At 37.4% G+C, this 26,731-nt stretch overlaps 1 protein-coding gene across 3 annotated transcripts in view; it reads left to right on the top strand.

Moving 5' to 3' along the window:
- TBL1XR1 (TBL1X/Y related 1) overlaps positions 1-26,731 on the top strand; it is a 248,739-nt gene that overhangs the window by 183,884 nt on the left and 38,124 nt on the right. For 2 of the 3 annotated variants that reach the window (XM_026666593.2, XM_087965369.1), the window contains one exon: positions 24,094-24,196. In XM_026666593.2, the coding sequence (XP_026522378.1) occupies positions 24,139-24,196 (58 nt within the window). In that variant the 5' untranslated portion in view covers positions 24,094-24,138. Of the gene's footprint in view, positions 1-5,735; positions 5,857-7,914; positions 7,973-24,093; positions 24,197-26,731 lie in introns of those variants that run through there. The other variant, XM_087965368.1, reaches the window with a different exon arrangement.

Here is a 26,731-nt window from a genome sequence, read left to right as displayed (position 1 = left end):
GGTCTTCTTGGCTGAAAAGCACTTCGTAAATTTTCACAATAAGCAAATAAGTCTTGTAAGAACTGGCATCTTAATGCCAGGAACAGCATGATCCTGTTAATTTTTCATCTTCATCCAAATACTAAAGGCATAGAATTCTTGCCAATAATGAAAAAGTGGAATCTCATTTTCGGTTTTGGTAAAAATAACAATTTAATTCATTTGGGGAAGTTGAGTTGTTCCAATCTTTCTTACATTGTTGATGAGTAATTAATTTTCAAACGTGATGAAACTATATGAGCTTGACATACCTGACTTTTATACAACTTCTCAGTTTCTGCATAATCCTGTAGAGTATTAATGCTAACTCTCTGCTTTTATTTTTCCCCCTTTGACATTTTAAGCTAACAACATCGAAGCTATGAATTTTAATTCTTTGTTCCTGTTACATTTCTAAACAGTCTGAAAGCATATGGGCGAAGGTTGCCTGTCAGATTAAATTAAACCTTATTCTAGTGGCATGAACATTTTTATTTTTTGTGATTTTTCTATTTTAATTAGTAGCTTGGTAATTTGAGGAACAGTCATCTATATATGCCCTCTCTATAGAGGAAAGACTGAATGAAGACATGATAATATTTGAAATTTTTTAGGGTTGTGACATAGTAGAGGGAATGTAGTACCTGTGTTATTTTAGAGCAGAGGTGTCAAACTCAAGGCCTGGAAATAGCAAAGGACCAGTCCAAGGTACCTCTGGCAGCCAAAACGGGCATGGGACTGCATGAGGCCCCCTGTGCCCCATTTTGGCCCAGCAGGAGGCCGGCCAGGCCAAAATTGGGGCATGGGGGGGGCCTCACGCAGCCCCCCCATGCCCCATTTTGTCAAGCAGGTTGCGTTCATCCCATCTGCTCCCTCCCCTGGCCAGCCTGCAGAGGAGAGAACTACAGTGCTGATCTGGCCCTCAAGAAATCCAGTTTGACATCCCTCTTTTAGAGGGCAGGATTGGAACTACTGAGTTAAAAGTCCAAAAAAGTAAGCACAAGCTAGATCTCTGGAGCAATATCCTGATTCTACAAACTGCCCACAAAGTGCATCCATCCACAGAGATGGTCATCTGTCAGAGGTGCTGCAGTTCTCAAAGTGTCTGTTGTCACAGTAAACTCTCAGGGATGCCATAAGATATTATAAATATTTGAGGGAAACACAAAACACTTGACATATGTTGGACACTGTGCAAAATACTAGCTCAAAGTAGTCCACTTTGTTTCTAGAAGTTCCATGAAAAAAAATACTAAGGGCACTATGAATCAAGAAAATTTGTGAACCTCTACTATAATGGATCTTGCATTCCAAAATTGCTTAAGGTTCCTTCCAGATCTAAATATCCAGGGCAGGGGTCTTCAAACTAGACAGCTTTAAGACTTGTGGATTTCAACTCCCAGAATTCCTCCTCCAGTTAGGAATTCTGGGACTTGAAGTTCACAAGTCTAAACTTGCCAAGTTTGAAAATCCTTGCTGTAGGCAAGGTTGTTCATACATTTTCTGTCTTTCGGTTCCATGAATTAATTTCCTCATAACAATAATTCAGAGATTAGTGTTGGTGATACTCTTGACAGTTTTTTTAAAAAAAGGCTATATGACAAATTACTTCTTTATTGACAAGACGTGAATGCTAGGAACTATGGAATCCAGTCCATACATAAGCCAGAGTATTTGCATGTCATCTTTCTGAGTTTACAGAAATGATACATACTATTAAAATGGCATAAAAAACAGCTGAGGAAAAATTCTCATTTTTCACAAACCTTGGATTTAGAATTGAATGACATGAATGGATGGATGAATGAATAATATAAGGAGTAAGCTGTTCCAAACCAAGATTGCAAATCTGTTTTGCTCTTAAGCCCATGAAAAGATCAAGTTTGCAGCCCTGGAGATAAGTGGCATCAAATTTGGCCATTGAAGGAACAAATAAAAAGGAAATGTTTATATTTATTCTAACCACCATCTCTTCCACTACTGGTAGAGGAAGACCAAACTTTTAGAAATAGTTTAAAATTACAATGAACTAAAAAAAAATGTTAAAACTCGTCCTCAAAAGTTATGTGTCCCTCCCCCTGTGACATGATCACATTTTGGGTACTTGATAACTAGATCACATTTACAATCAGCTGCAGTGTCCTGCAGTTATATGACTGTGATTTGCAGTTTATGGTTAAAAAAAAAAAACACCCATTCAGGATAGTACATTTGCTTAACCATCTTGTGATTTGCTTAAATGATCACATAATTCACTTGACAATTGTGGTGATTCAAATCATAAAAATGGTTATAAAATTGAATCAGGCTATATGGTAACCAGTTTAATTGACTGCAACAACTTACAACAAAAATTCCAGGCCAGTGGTGTCCGTTAAGTGAGGACTACCTACTGTATATAGGCAGAAATGAGGAAAAAGTATATGTGGGGAGTTATGCTTAAAGTACTCTTCTACCTTAGAGGAACTCTTGAAATAATTTTCAGGTCTTAGGGAAGCCTGAATTTAAAATATATCTACAAGTAGCATTGTGTAGCATGTGTAGTTTTAAAAATGTTAATTTTCTCCCCCATCACAATCTCTCATGAAACCCCAGTTGAGAAAGACTGGTTTGAAGGAAAAATGTCCCCTTAATATCTAGGACTGGCTGTGCCAATTCTCCTGCCTCAATACAGCTGATAAAAATAGAGTTTTTTGCCATTTGTTATTGGCAATGATATTATTGGCCATATCTGTACAGTGGAGAGAGAAGAGCAGGGAGCAGAATGAGCAAAAAAGTGAATTGGAAAGAGCGTAAAGCAAATACTTTATTATCAAATGTTTTTATCCACCTTCATTAACACAAAATCTAAAATGGCCCTTCAAGTATATCTCATCCAATAGAAGGGAATAGTAGAGATATTGGACTGTATAGCCTGTTTATCTATTCTGTACCCCAGCAGTTTCTAGGTTGCTTGATCTCAATGTTTAAAGAATAGGCAAAAATGCTTGCCACTTATTTATAACTTAATCTGGAAATAACTCCTGGTTTTTATTATATATTAATTTTTCAAGCGGGGAACATTGAGTCAGTGACAGCAAATTGATGTGTCACCTCCTTCCTCTGTGTTTGCTTCCATTATGGGGTTTTCTCGGAAGGCTGTTGCATTTCACCCTTCCTTCTTCAGAGGCTAGTTAGTATTCAGCAAAACACCTGCCTCGGGAAACATTTGTCAGCTTTCATGCACTCGGCAGAGAAATTCTGAAAAATGGATTCTAATTCCCAAACTGCCTTAGCTAATAAAATCCATAGTCTCTCTCTACCACCCCCAACCCCACTCCTTGGGATAAGTGGTTATAGGCAAAAATCAAGCTTAATACCAAAAAGCACATTGATTTTATTTGCATGTAGCACAGATAGTACTCACATGCATGCACATGTGCCATGCATCATTGTAAATGGAGACATCCAGATACTGTCTGTTTTATTTTCTCTCAGAACAGTTGCCTCTTTGGCATCTTTCCTGCCAGGTGCTGGAACAGCTTTTTCACAAAATAATTATACTAGTAGGAATCTTGACAAGTCTGTAAAATATAAAATGGGGTTATTTTAATCCAGTGATCTAGTTTTTTTTTTTTTTTAAAAAAAGTGAGTCCCACAAGCCAACTCTATTTCAGGTTGAAGTGGGACTTCATTTGCTATAGGGATGAATTATACATAAACTGTGTAGATTTGGTAAATTTCTGAATATATTTCCATGAAAGACACTTCCTTCAAAATTACTGAAGGTAGTCCTCACTTACTGACTGCTTCATTTGGTCACCATTCAAAGTTAAACTTGTGCTTACATTAAGGATCTTTGTAAGATCTCTCAGTTATGTGATCCTCATTGTAGTAATTAACATTGTCCTGTGCCTGATCTGTTGTTTTATTCACTTCTCCTTGCAGAGTAGAGAAAAAGGGATTACAAGAGAGTAAGCAGACACCATGAGGAATTCACATTGAAAGCAATGTGCTGGTGCATAATGAGTGCATTATGCAAAGTCTGGCACATGTGCCTGCTTACTCTCTTAATCCCTTTATCTCCAATGAGGGTGAGCATTCCAAAAAGTGAGGAAGTTGTTTGGGGCAAATAACAGTGGAAGGTGTGGAATAATCGATCTTGTCAGTTTTGAGCTCATTATTCCAATGCCAGCAGGGTGAGCATTCCAAAAATTGGGGAGTTTGGATAGGAAAACACAATCCCAGTGCCATGATTTCCTATTTAGCATCCATTTCACTTAGCAATAGCAGTAGCACTTAACTTATATATTGCTTTGCAGTCCTCTCTAAGTGGTTTTACAGAGTCAACATATTGCCCCCAACAAGGATGGAAGGCTGAGTTAACCTTGAGCCTGGTGGGATTTGAACTGCCAAATTGACAAAACTTCAGACTTTTTCCACCTAATATGCTGTTTGTGTTGACTCACACTTCCATCCTTCTGAAATCGGTAAAATGAGGACCCAGATTATTGGGGGCAATGTGCTGACTCTGTAAATTCTTCAGAGAAATGGCTGTAAAGCACTATGAAGCGGTATATAAATCTAAGTACTATTATTGTGAAGTCTGACCCACACTTTTAGGTTGAGGGCTTTTGATTGTTGGCCTAAAAAAGTGCTGTTTTAATGTTTTTTTTTTTTTAAAGAATTAACTTTCTTTTGTTGAAATGGGGTCATAATTCAAATAATTAGAAAGTGTTTACATATGAAATCATCAGACTAGAACTAGGAAGCATGGCTGTTTCGGCCTTCATTAGTATCACTGTCGCCTGCCAATGGAATGAGTGATAATGTTACTTATTTTAGGAGCAATTAACTAAATGGAATGTAAAAGTATGATAACAAGAAGAACAAAAACAGTGTTCACATTTTTTACTTTCTACTTCCTTCTCCTTATGATGACATCTTCCTAACTAGCCTTTCCCTGGTGTCTTCTAGGAATTAAAAACAAACAAAATTCCTTTGAAGAGAGTTGGACTCTTGTTGACTACATGCAGAGATGGTTTGCTATTGCCTTTTGCCAGATTTTATTTTTAAATCTTTGCAGATAAAATATCTAATGAAAAAGGCATGTGGGTTGCATTGCTTAAAGTTCTTTCCAAATAATATAAAATCATTATTCAATTATAAACAGCTTGTGGTTTTAATATATTTACGTCCCACTGTTCCTGGTTGACCTCAATAAATAATAGAGATGTATAACAACATTAAAACAATGCATACAATAGCAATAAACTTTAAATAATTTTGAAAATATCTTAACATTATGGTAACATCAAGTTGCTATGCATGCTTACTTAGCAGAGAAAAAAGCAAAACACATATGTGATTCATATATTTGTTATTTGTTTTCAATAAATCTTGAACCCTGGTTTGCATCTTTAATTTTCGTGTATCTTGTGGGCTAGCAGAGTAATGGGGAAAAAATTAGATACAGTGAATGTTGTTGAAATTATGTTCAGTGGGTGAAAAAATTGATTACTATTTCTTAGGATAGCTGATTGCTTATTCCACATGCTCTGCTTACATAAATTCTACTCCAGTATAGGAGACTTAAGAAATTCTTGGTGAAAACCTACAGACTGTTGTATATCAGGTCTATCAAACTAAAATAAATACCTTGTTCATAGTAAATAGAATTTCTTACAATTGGAATCAGTTTGTTTATTCATGTATTAGAATTTTTGTTATTTCATAAGTCAAGGTAGCCAACATACATCATACTCCTTCCGCCTCTTTTTCTAACAATAATCCTGTGAGATGGGTTGGGCTAAATAAGAGTGACTGATCCTAGGTGTATGCAATACTCAACATGTCAAGGTGAGAACCATGACTGTACTGATGTCTGGATTGTACATAAGTATTGTTAAGAATGTAAGTAATCTAAAAGCTATTTGGGATGGAAATATATAAACCAGGATAGACATTTTAATACTGTCTCTTTAAGAGCATGCTAAAAACTGCAATTGGGTGTGGTTACTCAAACAGCCATAAGATGGAGCCAGAAACCTGGGTTGTTTAGTCTTAGTCTCAGAAGAAAGTGTGAGTCAGTCTCTGTTTCCTTCTGTTGGAGAGTATTGCCGTTCCTTCTAATTGACTGATATTACTGGATTTGATGTAAGTCTGATACTGAACTGTTTTTGACACTGGACTTTGTTATTGGATTATCCCTGGATTGAAAACTGACTGATTTACTTGTGAATGACTTTGGACTGTGTTTGAACTTTACTTAACATTTCTGGAAGTAAAAACTTACATTTAATGTACAGTGTATCTGTGTGCTATTTGTGTATTATTCAAACACTTCTCTCAAATACGTCTCCCTGTATGCGCTCATTCTCCTAATGGGGAATTACCTCAACAGGTATGACAATAAAGTCATCAAAATTGTCATAAATATGACAATAAAGTCATCCAAAAGAACTTTCATGAATTTTCTAAGGCTAGTTTTATTTTGAAACTATTTAGTTTAAAACTAAAATAAAACTAACTAACTAACTAACTAAAATAAAATAAAGTTTTAGTTTTAAACTAAATAGTTTCAAAATAAAGTTTTATTTTAAAAAATTTAAATAACTTTTGTTTTTTATTTTTTAAATCCTTGCAACCAGGACACAATGTTTATGGAAATAAATAAGTTTTTTTTAACCTATTGTAACTGAACTATAAGTTGGAAATTGAAATTATGAGGGTTTCCATTTTCATACCATACAGAAACTCACCAGTATTATGGTAATATTTTAAAAATCCATGATTTTGCTTAGTGTATTGATGGCCTTCAATTGACTTTCTTTTTGAGGAAATTCTCAACATCTGTGTGACTTCCAAGTGAAGATTTATAGCAGACTGGATGTCCTGAAGGAGGGGGAATGGTTTTGTGATAATGTTTGGCAACTAGACAGAAAATGCTGGCTGGGGTAGTTTTTCTGGGTAAAAGGAGAGTTCATGAAATCACCCATTTGCACTCTGGACAGTTGTTCCTCATGAGTACACTTCAGGAATTGGGTTTTGTTTTTTTCCAGTTGACTCATTAGCTGAATGCCTGGGAGTCGACCAAGCTCATAGCCTTAATATAGACTATATGTCTACAAATGCTGTGGAATGGTTTGAAATAGTTTGGGCACGCAAGAAACTGCTCATACATCACATATTGTAGCAGGGAAAAAACCCGTGCATGGAGGAATATAAAAATTCTCCTGATTGATTTCAGAAACTGGCAGACAGTTATAGGAAATGCCTACTTGAGGTTGTTTTTGGTAGGAGAAGCATGGGTGTACTTACATTTCCCACAGAAGGAAATGGTATATCAGATTATTATTTTTTTGAATAAATGATTGCAAAGTGAATTGTTCATAGCTTTTTGTTCAGTTTTATCACCTTTATCTTTATATATTGATGAATGAACAAGAAATATTAATACATCCACATAGAAAGAAGAAAAAACCACATTGGGTGTATTTTTTATCTGAGTGTTGCAATACCAATAACTTGTTATTTTAAAAGATTTTCCCCCCAATATGATATTTTAATATACTAATAAAGAATTCAGTTTTATAAACAGATGAAGCTAGATTTTAAAGATTATTTTTTAAATAGATGTTGGAAACTTCATAGTGTTTAGGATGCCTTTGAGGCATGTAATTGTGCTCACATTTTGCATATGCTTCATGGAAAAAGGTGAGTGAAAAATATAAACATTTGAAAATGTTGAGGAAAGGTTTGAGGACACATGCAAAGATAAAGATAAATTTATTGTCATTGTACTCAGAACCCGAGAACAACGAAATAAGGTGCTCTTTCACAAAACAGTGCATACAAAAATTATGTAAAGTGTTTGGGCTACTAAATTTAAATGTAATCTCACCATTTGTATTTCAGACAGAATATTTATTGAATTATGTAGAGCAAAATTGTTTGGAATAATGGGAAAAACCTGGTAAGTTACTGTCCTCTCGAAACAACAGCAACAAATAATATTATTTCTACTATTAAGGATTGCTCAACCCAAAGTATATGACAGTGATCTAATACATCAGTAATACTTATTTTTATATGTGATTTTATAAAATTAGCAAAGCTTTTTCAATCATATTCTACAAAATGTAGCAGTTGAAGTTAAACTAATAAAACATCAGAGGCAGGAACCACAATTTTACTAAATTTGAGTAAACTTGATATATTACTTTATTTGACCTACTATGCTTGTTCTTATGATATATGACAAATACAAAAGCATTTATTATTTATTCCCCTCTATTTTTTTTTACATTTTAGCAGATCTCTCTTCTTTCCTATGCATTGAAGATTTGTGTTATCCAGTTACTTGATAAAAGTTTTCACTGTTCAACTTAATAAATATTTGGAGCAAATTTTGGTCAAATAAAGAAATAATTGAATCTAAATAGAGCATTGTCACCCTTCAGATGGGATATTATAAATTGAGTTTTGTTTTATTATTTATTTACTTACCCACCCACCCACCTTCTATAGTCATCAAACAAGTGACTCTGGATGTTAACAATTATAAAAGAATTAAAAACAGCTACAATGTAGTACAAAATTAGATATACAGTGGAACCTCTGGTCATGACCGTAATCTGTTCCAGGCTACGGTCGCTACCCGATTTGGTCATGACTGGAAGCATGACTGCGCATGCGCGGACACACACAAAAAATGCAGTGGAAAGGGAATCTTTCCACATCAATTTTGTTTGCCACCTGATTTTTGAATCGTGACCCGTTTCAAAAATCAGGTGGATTATTTGGTCGTCGCCTGATTTGGTCATGAACAGAAGTGTTCGTGACCCAAAGTTCCATTGTATGGCAGCCAAGAAAAATAATCTCATCATAGACGTCAATACAGCCAGGATAGGAGCCCTTCACACAGTTAGAACTCCAGGCCTAGACACAAAGGTAGATGTTCAAGGCCAACAATGGTTTGGGGCATCCTTACTTCAGAAGAGAAAATGTTCCTTAGGGTAGAGACTCTGGCATAGAAGACATTTATTCTAGTCCATGGACAGCTGACATTGCTTTGCTGATGGGACTTGTAGCATATCTAACCTACTGGACTGAGTTGGATGAATAGAAACCACTGGGAGAAAGAGGAGGTATACAGTAAGGTAACCTGGTCTCCAGCCATGAAGGGCTTTAAGGGAGACCAGCACCCTGAATTGCATCCAGAAACACATATGCAATCACTGCAGCTCATGCAGTAGTGTTGTTACATGTGTCAAATATCCAACAACATCTACTATTCATGCAGCTGCCTTTTGCACCAACTAAAGCTTCCAAATAGCAATAGCACTTAGACTTATCTACCACTTTACAGTGCTTTACAGCCCTCTCTAAGCAGTTTACAGAGTCAGCATATTGCCCCCCAAAATCTGGGTGCTTATTTTACCCAACTCAGAAGGATGGAACTGAGTCAACTTCTGTTGACTGCCAAATTGCAGACAGCCGGCAGTCAATAGAAGTAGCTAACTACTTTGCACCGTGGCTGATCCTTTTGAGGTGGGTAAAATGAGGACCCAGATTGTTGGGGGCAATATGCTGACTCTGTAAAATGCTTTGAGAGGGCTGTAAAACAATATAAAGAGGTATAAGTCTAAGCGCTATTGCTATTGCTATATTGCAGTAATCCAAACAAGAGCCACATGGACATGAGTAACTGTGAGCAGAGCCACACTTATTTCGTCACTTATTAAAATGATTTATGCAGCTTGTCAAGGATGTCCTTTATCTTCTATTTAAATTAAAATGCCATTGGCCTGTCTTAATAGGTAATCAAAGAAAATGCTAAGCATAGGAGCAGTTATGGCTGAATACAAATTGTAATTTTAGTCCATTGTTTATTGATAATCATGAAATACTAAAATATTTTATATAGTACAATGACCTAGTGAATTATGATGTTACTGAATTAATTGGAATAAGTGATATATTTTCCATAATCACGTATCTATGAAAACCTATAAAAATTAAGACTATTTGTTTGGATTTTAAAAAAATAGGTTGCAAAGGAAATTTTGTCAGGATGTAAATATATTTGTTGTTCCCACATTGATATTAATATGAATAAATATTTTCAAATTCCATTGAGCTTATAAAACTGATTATCACTTCAACATTGATATATGTGCTTAGAGAGATTGTCATCTTACCTTTTAACATTTTTCATGTGGATTGATGTTATTGAAATAAGTTTTACTAGAAAGATAAAACCATAGGCGATCTTTATCTTAAATTATAGATAATATAAGATTGTAGGGGTTGATATCCAATCACCTTTATCACTGACAAATATTTTGACATCTATGTCTCTAAGGTACCCAAGAGATGGATCTAAGAACCTTTGTGAAAGAACCCTGGTGGCGCAGTGGTTAGAGTACAGTACTGCAAGCTACTACTGCTGATTGATAATTGCCAGCAGTTCAGCAGTTCAAGTCCCACCGACTCAAGGTTGACTCAGCCTTCCGAGGTCCGTAAAATGAGGGCCCATATTGTTGGGGGCAATATGCTGACTATGTAAACCACTTAGAGAGGGGCTGTAAAGTACTATGGAGCGGTTTATAAGTCTTATTGCTATTGCTACTCTATTAATCTCTCTGCCTTCAGGATGGGCTTGCTTCTTTGTCTACTAAAAATGCTATTGAAAAGTTGGAGAAAGCTGAAATTAAGGTTTTGTTTTGTTTTGTTTTTACTTAGTGTCTTAGGTAACTTTGTCTCAAATTGGAGAATTATTGAGGCAATGAATTTGGAATGTGCTGAGTATTAGAGCCAAAAAAAGGCTCTCAAGTTGGATTTCAAAAAAGAAAAACTATCATTGTTGACACTTTGGTTAGCTAACTCAAAACATGTAACAGAGGGACGAGAATGTACAATAACTTTAATGTTCTGTTGCTGCTTGGTGGTTTTTTTTGGGGGGGGGGGGCAAGAGTTCCCAGTGACCACGATTCACTATATCACAAACGTGCACACTCAAATGTGGCAAAATATAATTGTAACCTAAGATAATTGATAATTAAATGAAACCTGAGTCAGTGGGTGAATTGAAAAAGTAATATTTTGGGTGCTTTCATAATTGTTTGAAAATAAAACCAGATGTGTTTTTGTTGCCTGGTATTAAAAGCAGTGTGAGACCCCATCCTGGTTATTACCAGGAGACTATTTGGAAATTCCAGGGTTTTAACATTTTATTCTGAACAGGGCTTGGCAGTAAATTTCAATCTCCTGACTTCACACAGATTAACACAGGTTTGGAGTTAGCTATAGTATCTCTGGCACAGCATAGCTAGATAAGAGTCTTGATTAAAAATTAGAATCGTCATATTCGACAATTGATTGTCCACATCAATATGATCCTACAGTTTACCCCCTTATAGCCACAATATTTTAAATTTGTTGCTTCTTCTTCTCATGTTCCAGTGGTTGTGTGCTTCACTGAAGCTGAGCTTTTGCTGGCAGTTGACATAACTGATGCATACCCTGAGAATTGCTGGCTCTTCTGATTATTTCTCACAGAGCTATTGTCTAGAACAGGGTGTCAAACTGGATTTCTTCAAGGACCAGATCAGCATTGTAGTAATTCTCTGTGTGGGGGGGAACGGGCGGGGGGCGGGGCAGAGAGACGGGATGGATGGCTCCTATAGCACCATACTGGCCAAAACAGGGCTGCCAGAGGCACCATGGGCCGGTCCTTTGTGTTTCCAGGCCAGTACCGCAGGCCAGATTTAAGCATCCCACAGGCAGGTTCCGGCTCACGAGCCTTGAGTTTGACACCCCTGGTCTAAAATGAGCAGTTGAAAATACATGCTTGAAGCAGTGAAAGGCAAACTCTTTCTTTAATATTGCCAAGAAAATTGCATGGATTTCTGTCACCATGGGTCAAGTTCAACTCAAGGGATCTTTACCTTAGCTTAATAATGTTACGACAAGAAATTTATACTTTAAAATTGTTCTTAATATTCTGTAGGAGTACTGCTCGACAAGATAGTTGCATATAAAGCAGATATTTTTATAACTTTTAAGAGTAACTATAGGCTTATGGGAATCTGCTGATTAATATAGAGCAGTATCTTATTAACCTCTGGCTTCAATAAGCCATTTAAATAAATACCTTAATATAAAGTCATTAAAAGGATATTTTTAGCATGGTAGCCTTTAACCAATAAAGGAACTTGGATGAGAATTGTATTTACTGTGTTTTTCCATGTTATTTATGTACTACGTGGAATTAAATTACTAAGAGACTTCCTGGTGAAAGATAAGGATTGAGTAAATAGCATTTAGAAACCTGAAACATCTGATTAGGAAAATGATGTTTCTAGTAGCTGTAACTTCTGCCAAGCAGAGATCAGAAACACATACCATTCCTCCAAGAGGAATTCTGCATTTTCCACCGGGGTACCATCATTGGGCATGTAGAATAAAACTTTCTTATTAAGGAGAATTGGATGTTATATTAGAGACTCAAAGCATTCTTTTCTTCTTTCTGACCCAAATTAGGGAAGGACTGGCACAAATCAGGCATTAGATGAGTCACCAGGATATTTTTGAACAGAGCAGAATGAGGATTCAGCGTTTTGAATAGTCTCATAATACTCATTGGACAGCCAGGCTGTGATCTCAAGGTTAATTAAGGCCTGCATCAAACTAGCATGTGAGACCCAAAATAAGCCACAAGAGACTCCTAGAAGGGGAGATACCTCACTCCTAGAAGGGGAGATACCTCAGCCATTTAACCTAGGTGAGACAAATTATTACAATTAAATTTAGGAACAGCAAGAGAAAATAATGTCTCTCAAAAAATTGTACATGTGCTTTTATTAATACTTGTAATTGTAAGGTACCCAGAGTTGTTGAGAATCACACAACCTATAGATTGTATAAATACATGTGATCCTTGTTTAACAACCACTCCTTCGATGACTGTGAAGACTTATGATATTACTGAACAAGTAGTTACAACCTAAACTTGTACTTACAGCTGTCACAGCATCTCTGCAGTCATATGATCATAATTTGCAGTCTTTCTTGCTGGTTTTCTACAAGCAAAGTCATTGGGGAAACCAGCAGGGTGTCAGAAGTTGCAGTCATATGAGATTGTCACATAACAGCCCACATACTTTTCATTTAGCAGCAACCAGAACTGTCATCCCCAACTTACGACTGCATCACTAATAAGAGAGTTTCTGGCCTCATCAGTGTCATTAAACAAGGACTACTGGTAACAGTTAATTTTGAGAGCAACCTCAGCTAAATGGATGCATTTTATACTCAGTTCCAATCCCTCCTGGCATTTACAGGGGAAGTTGTTGGTAGAAATTGGGCAACAAACTATGTAAAAAGTGTATGCTTAAGAATCTGAAATTGAGCTTAAACATTAGCAGACATTTTGATGCTAGGTCTTTTTTTAAAAAAAAAATTCTGGCATCATTTGTAATACTTATACTTAATTTCAAACGATTTATGGCAATGCTGCTTGAGCAGCATTTTCAAGGTACGGGGCAGTACTATTTCAGATGTAACTGTCAGAACTGCCATCCTGCACTTCACCCTTGCTTTGCTAGCTGCCAGCCTGCCATAGACTATGGGGGGAGGGAGCTGCTGGGAAGGGAAAACAGAAACCACTCATTGTGCCTTCCTGGGACATCGTCCGAAGACCACAGTGGAATGCAACAGCTCACCCTGCCAGCGCAGGGACTGTTACCAAAAAAATTCCTTCTAATGTAACTGGACAATAGGGAGATAACAGGAGTAAGGAATGGGATAGTTAAAACCTTATACAGTTCTGGCTTTGCTGTACTATGACCACTTGGTTTTAGTAAAAAGTATACCTTTCACATAAATGGAGTCAAGGGTCTTTCTTTCCTAAGAGCCCAAGTTGGGGGAGGTGTGATAGTAACATAGTCTTTATTTTAACTGCTGCTACTGACATTTCTGTTGAGTATTTGTTTACATTCATATTGTAACAGGTATAGTACCAGCAGTGCAAGTTGATGGCGCCAAGAAGAGTTATTTCATTCTTTCTGTCTACTTCTCAGAATCTTTCTTCTGAGTGAAATTCTGACCTATCAGCAAGGCCAAATTAGTTGATGTTCCTGATAGGAAGAAAGTTCAGTTCACTGTTTTGATAGGACCAAAATTTGTCCCCGTTGCCTATGATCCTCCCAACTTGAAAATAATGATGAAGCGTTACCTTATAATAGTCCCGTCGCCCAGGCCGCAGCCCTAAACCAGCCGCAGCCCATTTGAAACGAACCAGTGTGAGCAGTGCATGCTTGCGGAAGCTGCAGACACTTATGCAAACACACAAAGCTCCATTTATACGAGAGGTGGGCACAAACGCCTGCCGCTTGAGCAAATGGAGATCTGTGTGGTCACACAAGCACCTGCCTTTTGGACAGAACAATCCCCTCTACCTCGCTGCCCCCTCCTTCTGGGCCACCAAGACAGAAAGTTTGGGGACTGCTGATGTATAAAATATATCCAGAGCAAAATATTATAAAATTTTGCTATGGATATATTTGAGAAATACTCCATGTCCGTATTTTGTCCTGTTCCACTAGAAATGGCTGAACTACTATCTATGGAGATTCTCATTCATCCAGGTCGTGGTTATCCCAAAGGTGCTTTTTCAAGAGGCAATTGGACTTTCTGTTTTTTTCTTTGAAGATGTTTCGCTTCTCATCCAAGAAGCTTCTTCAGCTCTCATTCAAGAAGCTTCTTCAGGTTCTTGGGGGAATGCTACAGTGGCCAGAGCTGAAGAAGCTTCTTGGATGAGAAGTGAAATGTCTTCAAAGAAAAACCAGAAAGTCCAATTGCCTCTTGAAAAAGCACCTTTGGGGCGGCTGACCTAGTGTATGCATGCAACTATTTTGAGCATTATGCTTAGTCTGTGAGAATGTATCTATCATGTTAGCATTTGTTTCCGTTACACTAATCTCTCCCCAGCTCTTTAAAACAATAAACAAAACCCTGTAATTTTCTTTCCTTAGAAAATTCCAAACTGGCTGTGTCACCTCATTTGCTTTTTCTGTTCACTTTTAAAGAGAGAGAGGGAAGGAGGGAGGGAGAGAGAGAGGGTGGGGGGAGAGAGCGAAAGACTTGGCTGCCTTAAATTAGGTCACTAAAGCTTAAAAGTCTAAACTGGCAAACATTTGCCCATCATCAAGTATCATATTGATGAAAAAGGTAAAAGGAACGTGAGGATTTTGCAAGGAAAATAGGAGTTACAGGAGAATGCACAAAGATACCCCAAATTTGAAAGCATTCTCTGACAAGGACATGACAGGACTAGGCCAATGGGATAGCTTGCTTTGGGGGCCAAAGATCTCAGTTGCCAGCCAGCCTCATACCAAGGAAGATAATAGCCTTGAGTAACCTAGTTCATCAGAGAATTTCTCAAACCTTTAAAGTAGCTCAAGCTGTCAGTAATTAATAGCATATTTTATCTATGCTGTGATTTTCAGAGGTAGCCTCCTGCATATGCGCACGCATCTCCCTCATGCATGCGCAGCATGTACCTGACAATCGGCTGGCAGGAGGCGCGCGCGCATGCGCAGTGGATCAGTTCCAGGCCGTCGCAGAAATGGCTCTGCTTTCCATAGGTTTGCCATCATGATCCTATAGGGAAATGTATTAAAAACATTCAGAAAATAATTGTATTTTGCAATTTAAACTTTTTAATATTGTGTGTGTGTGTGTGTGTGTGTATGTTGCTCTCATTCATCTTATGAATCAAGAAAGTTTGAAGACTACTACTTTGCATGCTTCCTAGTCTGATGCCTTCTTAAGATTTGAAAGGAAATTCCTATTTAATAATGTGATTTAGACTGATTAGTCAAATAGAAAATATTTAGTCCATTGTGATCTGTATTTTTTTTTAATCGTAAGTCTCATCTCATTCAGTACTGAACTGAAGCAGCTTGCAAAATTAAGTTAATTTCATTGACGTAGAAAAGCTGCTTTTGTAATTGGAAGAAAAATATATCTAGAGCAGATATGCACAACTGGCAGCCAAATTTCAAAAACATTTCTGCATGAATGGAGTTTCAACAGACCATTAGAGGGAGGGACATATCCACTTTTCATTCTGACTCTACCAACCACAGGGATGTACCTTGCCGCAAAATTAATTCCGTAGGAGTACAGCCCTTGATAGGGGGAAAAATGACTTTCTTGCTTCTTATCTAAGGAAAAGGTTCTTTTTCAGGTAGTGGGTTGCTTTATGCAACCCTATACTTAGTGTGATCACCTGTTCAAAAATATTGAAATGGTTACATTTTACTTATTTATAATTTAGATTTCTAAGGCCATCAAAGTCAACAGCAACTTTCAAACAAGAGTTTTGAGTAAGAATGCTAAATTTTAAAAGGTTAGTTCAAGTAAAGTATCATTGAGAAAAAATGTTTCAGACAATCCCTAATATCTGTAATTTGTGAAAACTATTTTTAAGGAAAAAGCAAATTTAGTTATCATGAAATTGTAGAGACATTTTTGCTGGTCAACTTGAAAAAACCTGCTCCTAAAATTAATATGATTACACCCACAAAAGTCTAGAAATTTGATGGGTAATAGAGGTAGATCAGTAACTTTCTGCAGCGGCCAATATTTAAGTACTCAGAAGAAGGTTTGCACGCTAGAGAAATATCAGAGTTAATTCAAATTAATACCTAATAAATACTGCTTGATAAAAAGACATAATGCATTTAAAATGTATGAGCTACCTATTCATTATACGAATTTGCTTCTGTAATGACTTTTAAATGAATGACTTTTCACCCAGCTTCATTTCTTCTTTGAGTTATGCTAGGGTAGTTTATTGAATCTTAGGGGAGGCTCATTGGAAATTATCATTTTGCATAAACTATATGAAACTTGGCATAATGTATAATATTTCATGGATAAATCAGGACAAAGCTTTGATCCTCTCTTTGGTTAAATTGCAGCTGAGACACCTACCTAATGGTGAATACAGAAACTTGGGGAAGAATAATTTAATGCTATCATATTTGCTGGGAAATATGAATAGAATAGTGCAATGGATACCCTGGGGGCAGAATGCTGAAAATATGTGATGGCCTGAATTTTTTTTTAAACACATTTTTAAAAAATCAGATCTTGTTTTGCTTTTCTGAGAATCAAAGAGTGAAACATTTACAAAACATTAGTGAAATGCTTTATTTATAAAACAATACAGTAAAAAAAGATGCTGAATTGTTGCTATTCTTTATATTTTCAAAATGTTTTCTTTTCATTCATAAGAGGGTCTATGTTGAGTGTCAAGAGTACTGTAATCCATGAGCACAGATGGCAGCAATCAATCAATCAATCACCATTCCCTCTTTCATGAAATAGCTCAATATACTGTCTCTTCTCCTATTTTCCCCCAGAGCAGCAGTCCTTTGGATGAGTTGTACTGGGAACACTGTCATTTTCATTAAAAATATATGGTGAATTGAGTCCTGATCTGTTTGTTGGGCAGTTGGATTAACCGTGAAGAACAGGGAAGAACTGCAATTAACTCAACTGTCAGATAACAAATCTGAGGCTGGAAAAAAAATGCAAACATGAATAAGCATCTGAGATATGAATCTCTCTGGTTGTCATGATGATAAAGGGAAGAGCGGGAACACTTTCAGATTTGCAAGATTCTGTTACTATAACCTTATAATAAAGGCATATTAGCATTTATAACTCTGTCACCTAGACTGATATACCTTGATGGGCTGACATGAGTTGTCTGTTGCTGGTTTTCTTTTTTAATCTAGAGGTTGGTGCATCTCTTATGACTGGGCCTCACTGGATGTAATTGATTTATTGCATTGCTGGCTTTTTTCTTTATTTACTAAACTGAGAACATTGAGATTTCCTGGCTTTTTAAGTATTCTTCAGCTTTTAATTCACAACACAGTTAGTGAATCGACAAAATACACACACGCACCAAACATGATAATTGTATAGCAGATTCAAGTTCCAGGTATTTCATGGTATGTTTTTAAAATAGCAACATGAATTTAAGTTAGTAAAGAGGGAAAATAGGCTTATTGCATTAAATTGCTGCTTTTTCTTTTTTGGTATGGGGAAATGTTTTCCCCATGACTGACATATTTTTGCATTTTTACCAAGAAAGTAAGGAGATAGAGTCCAATAGAACTCTATTGTTATTAATTTTGACTTTAAAGTCGGAATTTAGTAGAATTACCCATTCTAGTACAGCCTTTTTAGGTTTGAGACTCTGTGAGTGTTACATATTATGAAGACTGTAGATATCACTATTCCAAGATGCTTTACTTTCAAGAATGAAAGGCAGACCCAGACTGTCTGCAAAGCATAACATCAGGTTCTGGCATATGATTTCTATTTCCAAGAACGACTTTGGGCATTCAACCTATAAAATAGTAGAGTAACTGTAGTCTAATGGTTTGTTTGGAAGTTGAGAAGCTGAAGGTGATAGGGAGCAAGCATCCTGTAGGGTTCGTGAGTTTGGGGGTCAAATTTTCTTTTTCTTTTTTCCTGAACATACCTATGGCTTGCTCTCAAATCTACAACTAGTCTAGAATGAGACAAAACAAGTAGTAACGGCCACCGTCTACAAAACTAAATTCCAGTGACACACCAGAGAGCTTTAAGATACATTTCCAGGTGCCAGCTGTCAATTGTAAAATCCTTCATACATCCCTGCAGGAATACTTTTCTCTGATTTCTCTTATTTTCTCCTCATTTGTTAAGATCAGTTGGAGTTAGCATGCTCCAGGTCCCATTGGTAAAGCAGTAGTATCTTGGAGATGGAACCCCTTTGTGTCATCTGCCCCTAATTCTTGACTCTAGACTCTCTATCTCTATGGACTTGAATCCCAACCCCCTTTGAGCAGGCCTTTGGACAGGATCATTTGTGACCTTGATCTTGATTTTTGAGTGACCGCTTGCAGAGTCAGCATAACTTCTGCATTGTCCCCCTGACTTGGATTCTTAATATTTTTTTCATGCTACTGTTTTGATTTATTTATATTTATATAACTATGCTACCAACATTTTGCTTTTTCTAATCTGCTAGGTGCATGTTATCTTCTTGGGGATCAGAATGAACAGGGGAATATATTAAAGAAGGTTCACTTAAAATAGGTTTTATTGCCAGTCTCAATTTAGCTTGCTCAAATTGTCCTTGCCTACTTTGACTTCTTTATTTGTGTTCTTGTTGTCTGTGTCTGCAAGGACATTGTTGCAAATACTGTGTTTTTGGCTGGATGTTGAAAGAGATTGTTTTCCTAAACTTTGTGAATGTGTTGTGAGACATGTACAAATTACTTCACAGCTGTAACTTTCACATCAGTAAGGTTAATATCAACATTGAGGCATAGCCCATAAGATACGGTAAAAGGTTAGGTCAGCATTTCTGCTTCATTCCCCTGTTATGTATTAAGTATTTATAATGCGGCCATAAAATCCTTCCAAGATTTGAAACTTGGCATCAACATTGGAAATCTGAAGTAACTGTTGATGTGAAACTGTGACATGATCAGCCAGCATTGCTGCTGTGTGTCATGCCCTCATCCTTGGGCAGCTAGGATGTTTAAATTTGGATTGGGGAGGTCATGTTTCAGTGGCCACTTTGGTTACAAGAAGATTCCTGTATAAATCTGGCTGGGCACTGTCTCCCAGCTTCAAACATTTTTTTTCATGGTGGCTACAGACATGATTTTTTTTTAAAGGAACAGCCAAAAACTAAAAGAGAGTGTGTGGGGGTGTATATGGATCATGAACAATTGTGTTCCAAGTATGATCATTCCAATATGTGTGGTTTGATAGCCTCCACATAAGGAGCATGGAATTTGAACTCATTCTGTACCGCTGCATATTCATTAGCACCGAGACTTTGTACATTGTTTATCCAAATACTGGTCTTCCTTTGACTCTTACTGCAATCTGAGTACAGTAGAACCTGATTCATACCAACAAAAACAGGGAGGGAGAAGAGAAAAGCATTTTTGGCAGAGGTTAGGCCCTGGCTGGATAAACACAGGCGCTTATTTATAATCCAACAGCAATGAAGAGCAAGTAGGCAGCTCATGTAAATCAAAGCCCCATTGAGGAGAAGCAGAGGAGAGACCAACTCTAATTCAAATATAAAGGCATTTGGGAGTTGCATTTCCTAATTGCACCATTTTCTATTTTCTCATCAACCGGACCACACAGTCTCATTTTTGTCTACTCTTCTGGCGGTTCCTTAAAAAATTCTCTTGGGAAATTTTTAGTATTAAATAAACACCACAGAAAGCAAAGAATTGGATCACATGGCTTTGACTTTCTTAGTTTTGCAAGAAATGGCTGAAATCTAGAAGTGGGTCTTTCTAAGGCAGTTATGATAAGTGTAGCAGCTGCTTCTCCTTTTTAAGACCTTCATTGCAACATGGGATTTCAGAAAAGAGAGTGTGTCCAAGATCCACTTCTGTAAAATAATGTAAGAATTAAACATGTCTTTTTAGTAAGGATTTGATTGTTTGTGTTCTGACATATTGCCACCTGATCAGATTTCTGGATGGTTGTGATTTAATGTATCTATGGGTAATAAGCCTATTATTCAACAACTTAATCAGATTTTGACATGACCCAAAATTAGACATAGACAATCTGTGGCTGGCTAGAAGCTACAAATTAATTCTGCAATGAGTTTAAGGCTGCAAGATGTTTTCTGGTGAAAATTACAGGTATAAAATCCATAGTAAAAAGGGAAAGGTTGTCTCTCTAAGAAAACATCTATCTCTGAAAAGTCCCTGAGGCATTGATCCCAAACTGTTGGCCTGGGGCAACATTTGACAGATTGACACTGTAAATCTTAGCACTTTAAAAAAAATAAAAAGTGACTGGTGTAAGAATGGACATGCCCATCCTCAAAATGGCCGTCACGCTGGCTTTGCCCATTCACAAAATGGCTGCCAACCACAAAACATTAGTGATTGATGGCAAAGTAATTTTTGCCTCCCTTCCTACTTTCCCCGGATGCACCCTAACAATCAAGTAAGCTTTTTAAACTATTTTCTAGACAAGTAGGTGTCATTATAAACAAAGCACTGAGCTACAGTGATCACCACTTCCATTTCTAAGAATGTTTACAACAGCAGTGCCTTCTTTGAATTCTGCCATTTTTTTTAAGAAGGGGGAAATTATGGACAACTTATATATGAACTATATTTTATTAATTAAATTAAATGTATTATTTTGTCCCTATTTCACTCTAGCCATGTTCACTTTTTTGCAGAGCTTTGATTCCTTTCAGCCTGGGGCCGGGGTGGGGGAAGCTAACCTATGGAATCTGTGGGATTTAAGACAACTGAAAATAACGCCAATTTTGGAAGCTAACCCTTATGTTATAGCATGCCAGCTTCTTTTTAAAGTTTGAATTAAAATTATACCAGTCTTTTTAAAAAAAAAAAAAAAAAAAAGCTGGCATCAAGAGAGGTGTTTCTGGGTTTCTTGCTGTCCAGGATGCCACGTGGGGGTTTCTATTCTTGAAACAACACATTTTATATTTCTGGGCTTTTTGTTCCTTGTAAAGAATCCTGATTCTCCTTTCTTGGCCAAAATTGAGGCAACATTTGGATAAGATTTTAATTAAGGCTGGAGTCCAGGCGATATACCTTGTGGGTAAAGCAAGAATTTCTGCTGTGCTTTGCTGCTTCAGGCATGCCAAAGATGAAAGGATCACAATGGACCAAGGCAGGCATGCTTATTTTTGATGTCTCTTGAAATAATCAGTACCTGTAGATTAGGCCTTTCTAATCAGGTTAGTCTGTGATACTCTCACTGCAAAAAATAATCCCCATTTACTTCACAAGCTTCCTTTGATTTGTCATTCACTGTTGGCTGTTTCGAATACTTATGTCATACTGCCCTCTCATGTCCATTCTGATGGAAGCCTCATATATATATTCATAATACCACTTTATTTCTCTCATTCCCTTTTTCTCTTGAAAGAAAACACTTTGATCAACCCTTGGAAAACATTTTGAGGCTGGGTGATTAGCGGGACTCTTAACCTTTTAAAAAAACAGTTTTAGTAAATAAAATCCCCCTGGTATACTAAAAGACTATGGCTATATTTTAACAACCATTTTGCAGGATTTTTCTTTTTTAAATTACTTACTAGTTGAGTGTGATTTCATTCAGACTGCTGTTTATTTAAAAATGTTGGTTTCATTCAAATCCCCAGCCTGTCACTGTAAATTTAATCTTTGATGAATAAATAAGTATTCCCATACATCATCAACTAGAACATCTCCTTCAGGGCTTTGAGTTTTATATCTTGGTTTTGCTGATTCCTTTCCCTTTCCCACTTTTGGGGCTACTGTGGTGCTTATATTCTTGCAACTGCAAAAATATTGGTTAAGTGAGGAGTTATTTGCCATAGCTGGAAAGACTGGAATACAAATTAAAACATGGTGGAAAAGTAGAAACCTCCTTGAACTGAATTTGAGTTCTAGAGACTTTATGAGCATGGATACAGCCACGTAGCATTTTTGGCAGTAGAGCATAAGTGCTTTGTCACTGCCTTCATCTGTGATTTTATTCTGATTTCCCATTCTAGCCTCAAATATTTAAATTTGCTTGTAGTTTCCCATCCATGCATGAACCAGATCCTATTTAACATTTCAAGTTCAAGTAAAATGGGCTAGAAACAGCCACCAAGCTAATCAAACCATTGTTAGGATTTCCCAAGTAGCACACACATATTGTATGTATGTGTGTGTACACATAACGATGTAATCTGCTGTTAGGAAACCAGACATGTTCTCTTTGCTTGTTTTTCTCTCTTCCACACTTGTATTTTAATTTTTTCACCTACCCAGTCAAACCCTTCTTCCTATAGACCTCAGTATTTGTATTCTTGCCATAGAATTGAACCAGTTCACAATAATTTACAATAGAACTCAAACTAGAAATCCAGTGAAATCGAACAGTAATATTTGTACAATCATAATAATGATAGTTGTGACTAAAACTTCATCTACATGGTAGCAAATTGGAACTCAAAGGGTTTTTGAAAGTGTTCTGCTTTAGCCAGAAAAGATGGCAGGACTGGTGGAGCCTTGCCTCTCTGGGGGGCTGTCACACAGTGTTGGATAAATACTATCAAAGATAAATACTATCTTCAGTAGCAGTTCACAATCTTAGGTGTGCAGGGAATGGTGAATATTTCATCCAGGATAAATTCATAGGTCAGGCCAGTCCCAACTGGAAAACATGACCTTGGAGATATTTGGAAGCTAATCCATCTAAGGCTTTATAAGTGAAAATCAGCTCCTTGAATTATATCTAGAAGCTCACAGAAAACTAATGCAGCATTTGCAGTACAGGTATGAGACTGAATTATTTCCACTCTAGCAGTTTTCATATTTGACCTATTTATCCACTCCTCCATAGATTGATTAGAAACATCTTTAAACGTGTTTTCATAATGCCCCATTTCAACAATTTTATGTATAACTGTATGTTTGTGGGCAGCAGATTTCCATTGCTATCCATTCATGATAGCAGGGACACTGGTATATTTTCCTTTTTTAAAGCTATTTTAAATACTATAAGATGTTTGCAGAATTTCAGCAATCTTACCCCTGAAGTCTTATCATAAATCTCATGAGATTTTACTCAAATCATTATCATCATCATCATCATCATTAACAACAACAACATTTTGAAATGGCTAGGGAGGTTCCAAATGCCCATGGACATTTATGGCTATGATGATCCCTCATATATGTAATGTGAAGCTTTTTCAGTGGATTATTGAACAGAAATTCATTATTATTAATAAGTATTCATATGCTTGTAATTGTTCACTGAAGAAAACATATGTAAGCTAGATAAAGTAGTAAGTGGTTGTTTTTGTTTTGTTTTGTTTTTTATGCATGGTCATTACCTAACTATTCTCTTACTAGACTTGAAAATTGTCCATTTTTAGACACAACTACATTATGAGCAATGAATCAGGTTTTTGGACAGAAATCCAGTTATCACATATTCCTAACATGCTGTATTATTTTTTATATTTTTTAGGGTTATATCCTTCATCGTGACCTCATGGTTTAAGCGGGAATAAAGATGAGTATAAGCAGTGATGAGGTTAACTTCCTCGTATATAGATATTTGCAAGAGTCCGGTGAGTAATATTTATTTGAGGAATTCATTTTGAAACCAAGAATGAAGATTAAATTAAAAAAACAATTGAAATTCATCTTAGCCTATCTTGCAGGATTAAAGAAAAATATACTATTATGTTGATTCACAGTGATTTTCCCATAGCCTTTCTTCATACACTGCTCAAAAATATAAAGGGAACACAAAAATAAGACATCCTAGATCTGAATGAATGAATGAAATATTATTATTAAATACTTTGTTCATTATACAGTTGAATGTGCTGACAACAAAATCACACAAAAATTATCAATGGAAATCAAATTTAGCAACCCATGGAGGTCTGGATTTGGAGTTACACTCAAAATTAAAGTGGAAAAAAACACTACAGGCTGATCCAACCTTGATGTAATGTCCTTAAAACAAGTCAAAATGAGGCTCAGTAGTGTGTGTGGCCTCCATGTGCCTGTATGACCTCCCTACAACGCCTGGGCATGCTTCTGATGAGGTGGGGGATGGTCTCCTGAGGGATCTTCTCCCACACCTGGACTAAAGCATCCCCCAACTCCTGGACAGTTTGTGGTGCAATGTGGCGTTGGTGGATGGAGCGAGACATGATGTCCCAGATGTGCTCAATTGGATTCAGGTCTGGGGAACGGGCGGGCCAGTCCATAGCATCAATGCCTTCGTCTTGCAGGAACTGCTGACACACTCCAGCCACATGAGGTCTAGCATTGTCTTGCATTAGGAGGAACCCAGGGCCAACCGCACCAGTATATGGTCTCACAAGGGGTCTGAGGATCTCATCTCGGTACCTAATGGCAGTCAGGCTACCTCTGGTGAGCACATGGAGGGCTGTGCGGCCCCCTAAAGAAATGCCACCCCACACCATTACTCACCCACTGCCAAACCGGTCATGCTGGAGGATGTTGCAGGCAGCAGAACGTTCTCCACGGCGTCTCCAGATTCTGTCACATGTGCTCAGTGTGAACCTGCTTTCATCTGTGAAGAGCACAGGGCGCCAGTGGTGAATTTGCCAATCTTGGTGTTCTCTGGCAAATGCCAAACATCCTGCACGGTGTTGGGCTGTAAGCACAACCCCCACCTCTAGACGTCAGGCCCTCATACCACCCTCATGGAGTCTGTTTCTGACCATTTGAGCAGCCACATGCACATTTGTGGCCCACTGGAGGTCATTTTGCAGGGCTCTGGCAGTGCTCCTCCTGTCCCTCCTTGCACAAAGGCGGTAGCAGTCCTGATGCTGGGTTGTTGCCCTCCTACAGCCTCCTCCACATCTCCTGATGTACTGGCCTGTCTCCTGGTAGCGCCTCCATGCTCTGGACATTACGCTGACAGACACAGCAAACCTTCTTGCCACAGCTCTCATTGATGTGCCATCCTGGATGAGCTGCACTACCTGAGCCACTTGTGTGACTTGTAGACTCCGTCTCATGCTACCACTAGAGTGAAAGCACTGCCAGCATTCAAAAGTGACCGAACCATCAGACAGAAAGCATAGGAACTGAGAAGTGGTCTGTGGTCACCGCCTGCAGAACCACTGCTTTATTGGGGATGTCTTGCTATCTGCCTATGCTTTCCACCTCTTGTCTATTCCATTTGCACAACAGCATGTGAAATTGATTGTCAATCAGTGTTGCTACCTAAGTGGACATTTTGATTTCACAGAAGTTTGATTGACTTGGAGTTACATTGTGTTGTTTAAGTGTTCCCTTTATTTTTTTGAGCAGTGTATAGGTGAAAGGGCTTTAAGAGTTGAAAATTGGAAAGACAATGCAGTGTTTCCATTCTTACTTGTAAATCTGTAACCCAAGAGCAATTGCGTTCTGGGGTCATGTGGGGTTTTATGTTGCCTCAATTGCTGGGGACTGTCATCGGATATCTGGAGTACAAAGTGACCAGTTGGCTGGTCACTTAATCTATCACTGGTTTCAAAAGTAGCTATGCAGATATTTGGCAGTTGCCTGGAGGAAATGGAATCCAAAGAAATGGAGTTCAATCCAGATTAAAGTTAGGTGCTGCTCAGGCTTGAGGATTATCCTTTCCTGGAAGAGATAATATTTTTGCCAAAATCCGGCCTTTAGGAAAAAGGAATGCTTGGATCCTATGGGTCATGCAACAACTGTAGCTCTGAATGAATCAAGGTAGCCTAGAAATTCCCTAATAGCCTCCTATTTACCTTAATTTACATGATGTCTGTCCAAGAAAGCAATCCAAAAATGGCAGCTGGAGTAGAGAATATAGCCGAAGTGTTATAGGAATATAACCAAGGAGTTATAGCAGTTAAATCGTGAATTTCCTGAACTAGTTTAGGAAAGCAGAAAGATTTGTTGGTTTGATGTAATTTATATAGCCTCCTATTACACTGGACAGTTTGCAACAATTTAAGCTATTTCTAGAACTTCAGCCACAAAATCTCATGGATGACACTCACACTCTCCCCTCCCCTCACCCGCACCCTCAATTGTTATGGGGATATATAGGAGGATAAGCATATATGTTGCCTTGAGTGTCTCTTGTAAAAGATGGGATATACATT

This window comes from Notechis scutatus, chromosome 4 (genome assembly GCF_049901735.1).
Source record: "Notechis scutatus isolate UNSWTSFEM ecotype Mainland chromosome 4, rNotScu1.2, whole genome shotgun sequence".
In the NCBI taxonomy this organism is placed as follows: domain Eukaryota; kingdom Metazoa; phylum Chordata; class Lepidosauria; order Squamata; family Elapidae; genus Notechis; species Notechis scutatus.
Note: the sequence above shows the minus strand (reverse complement) of the source record. Positions and strands in the feature narration are given on the sequence as shown.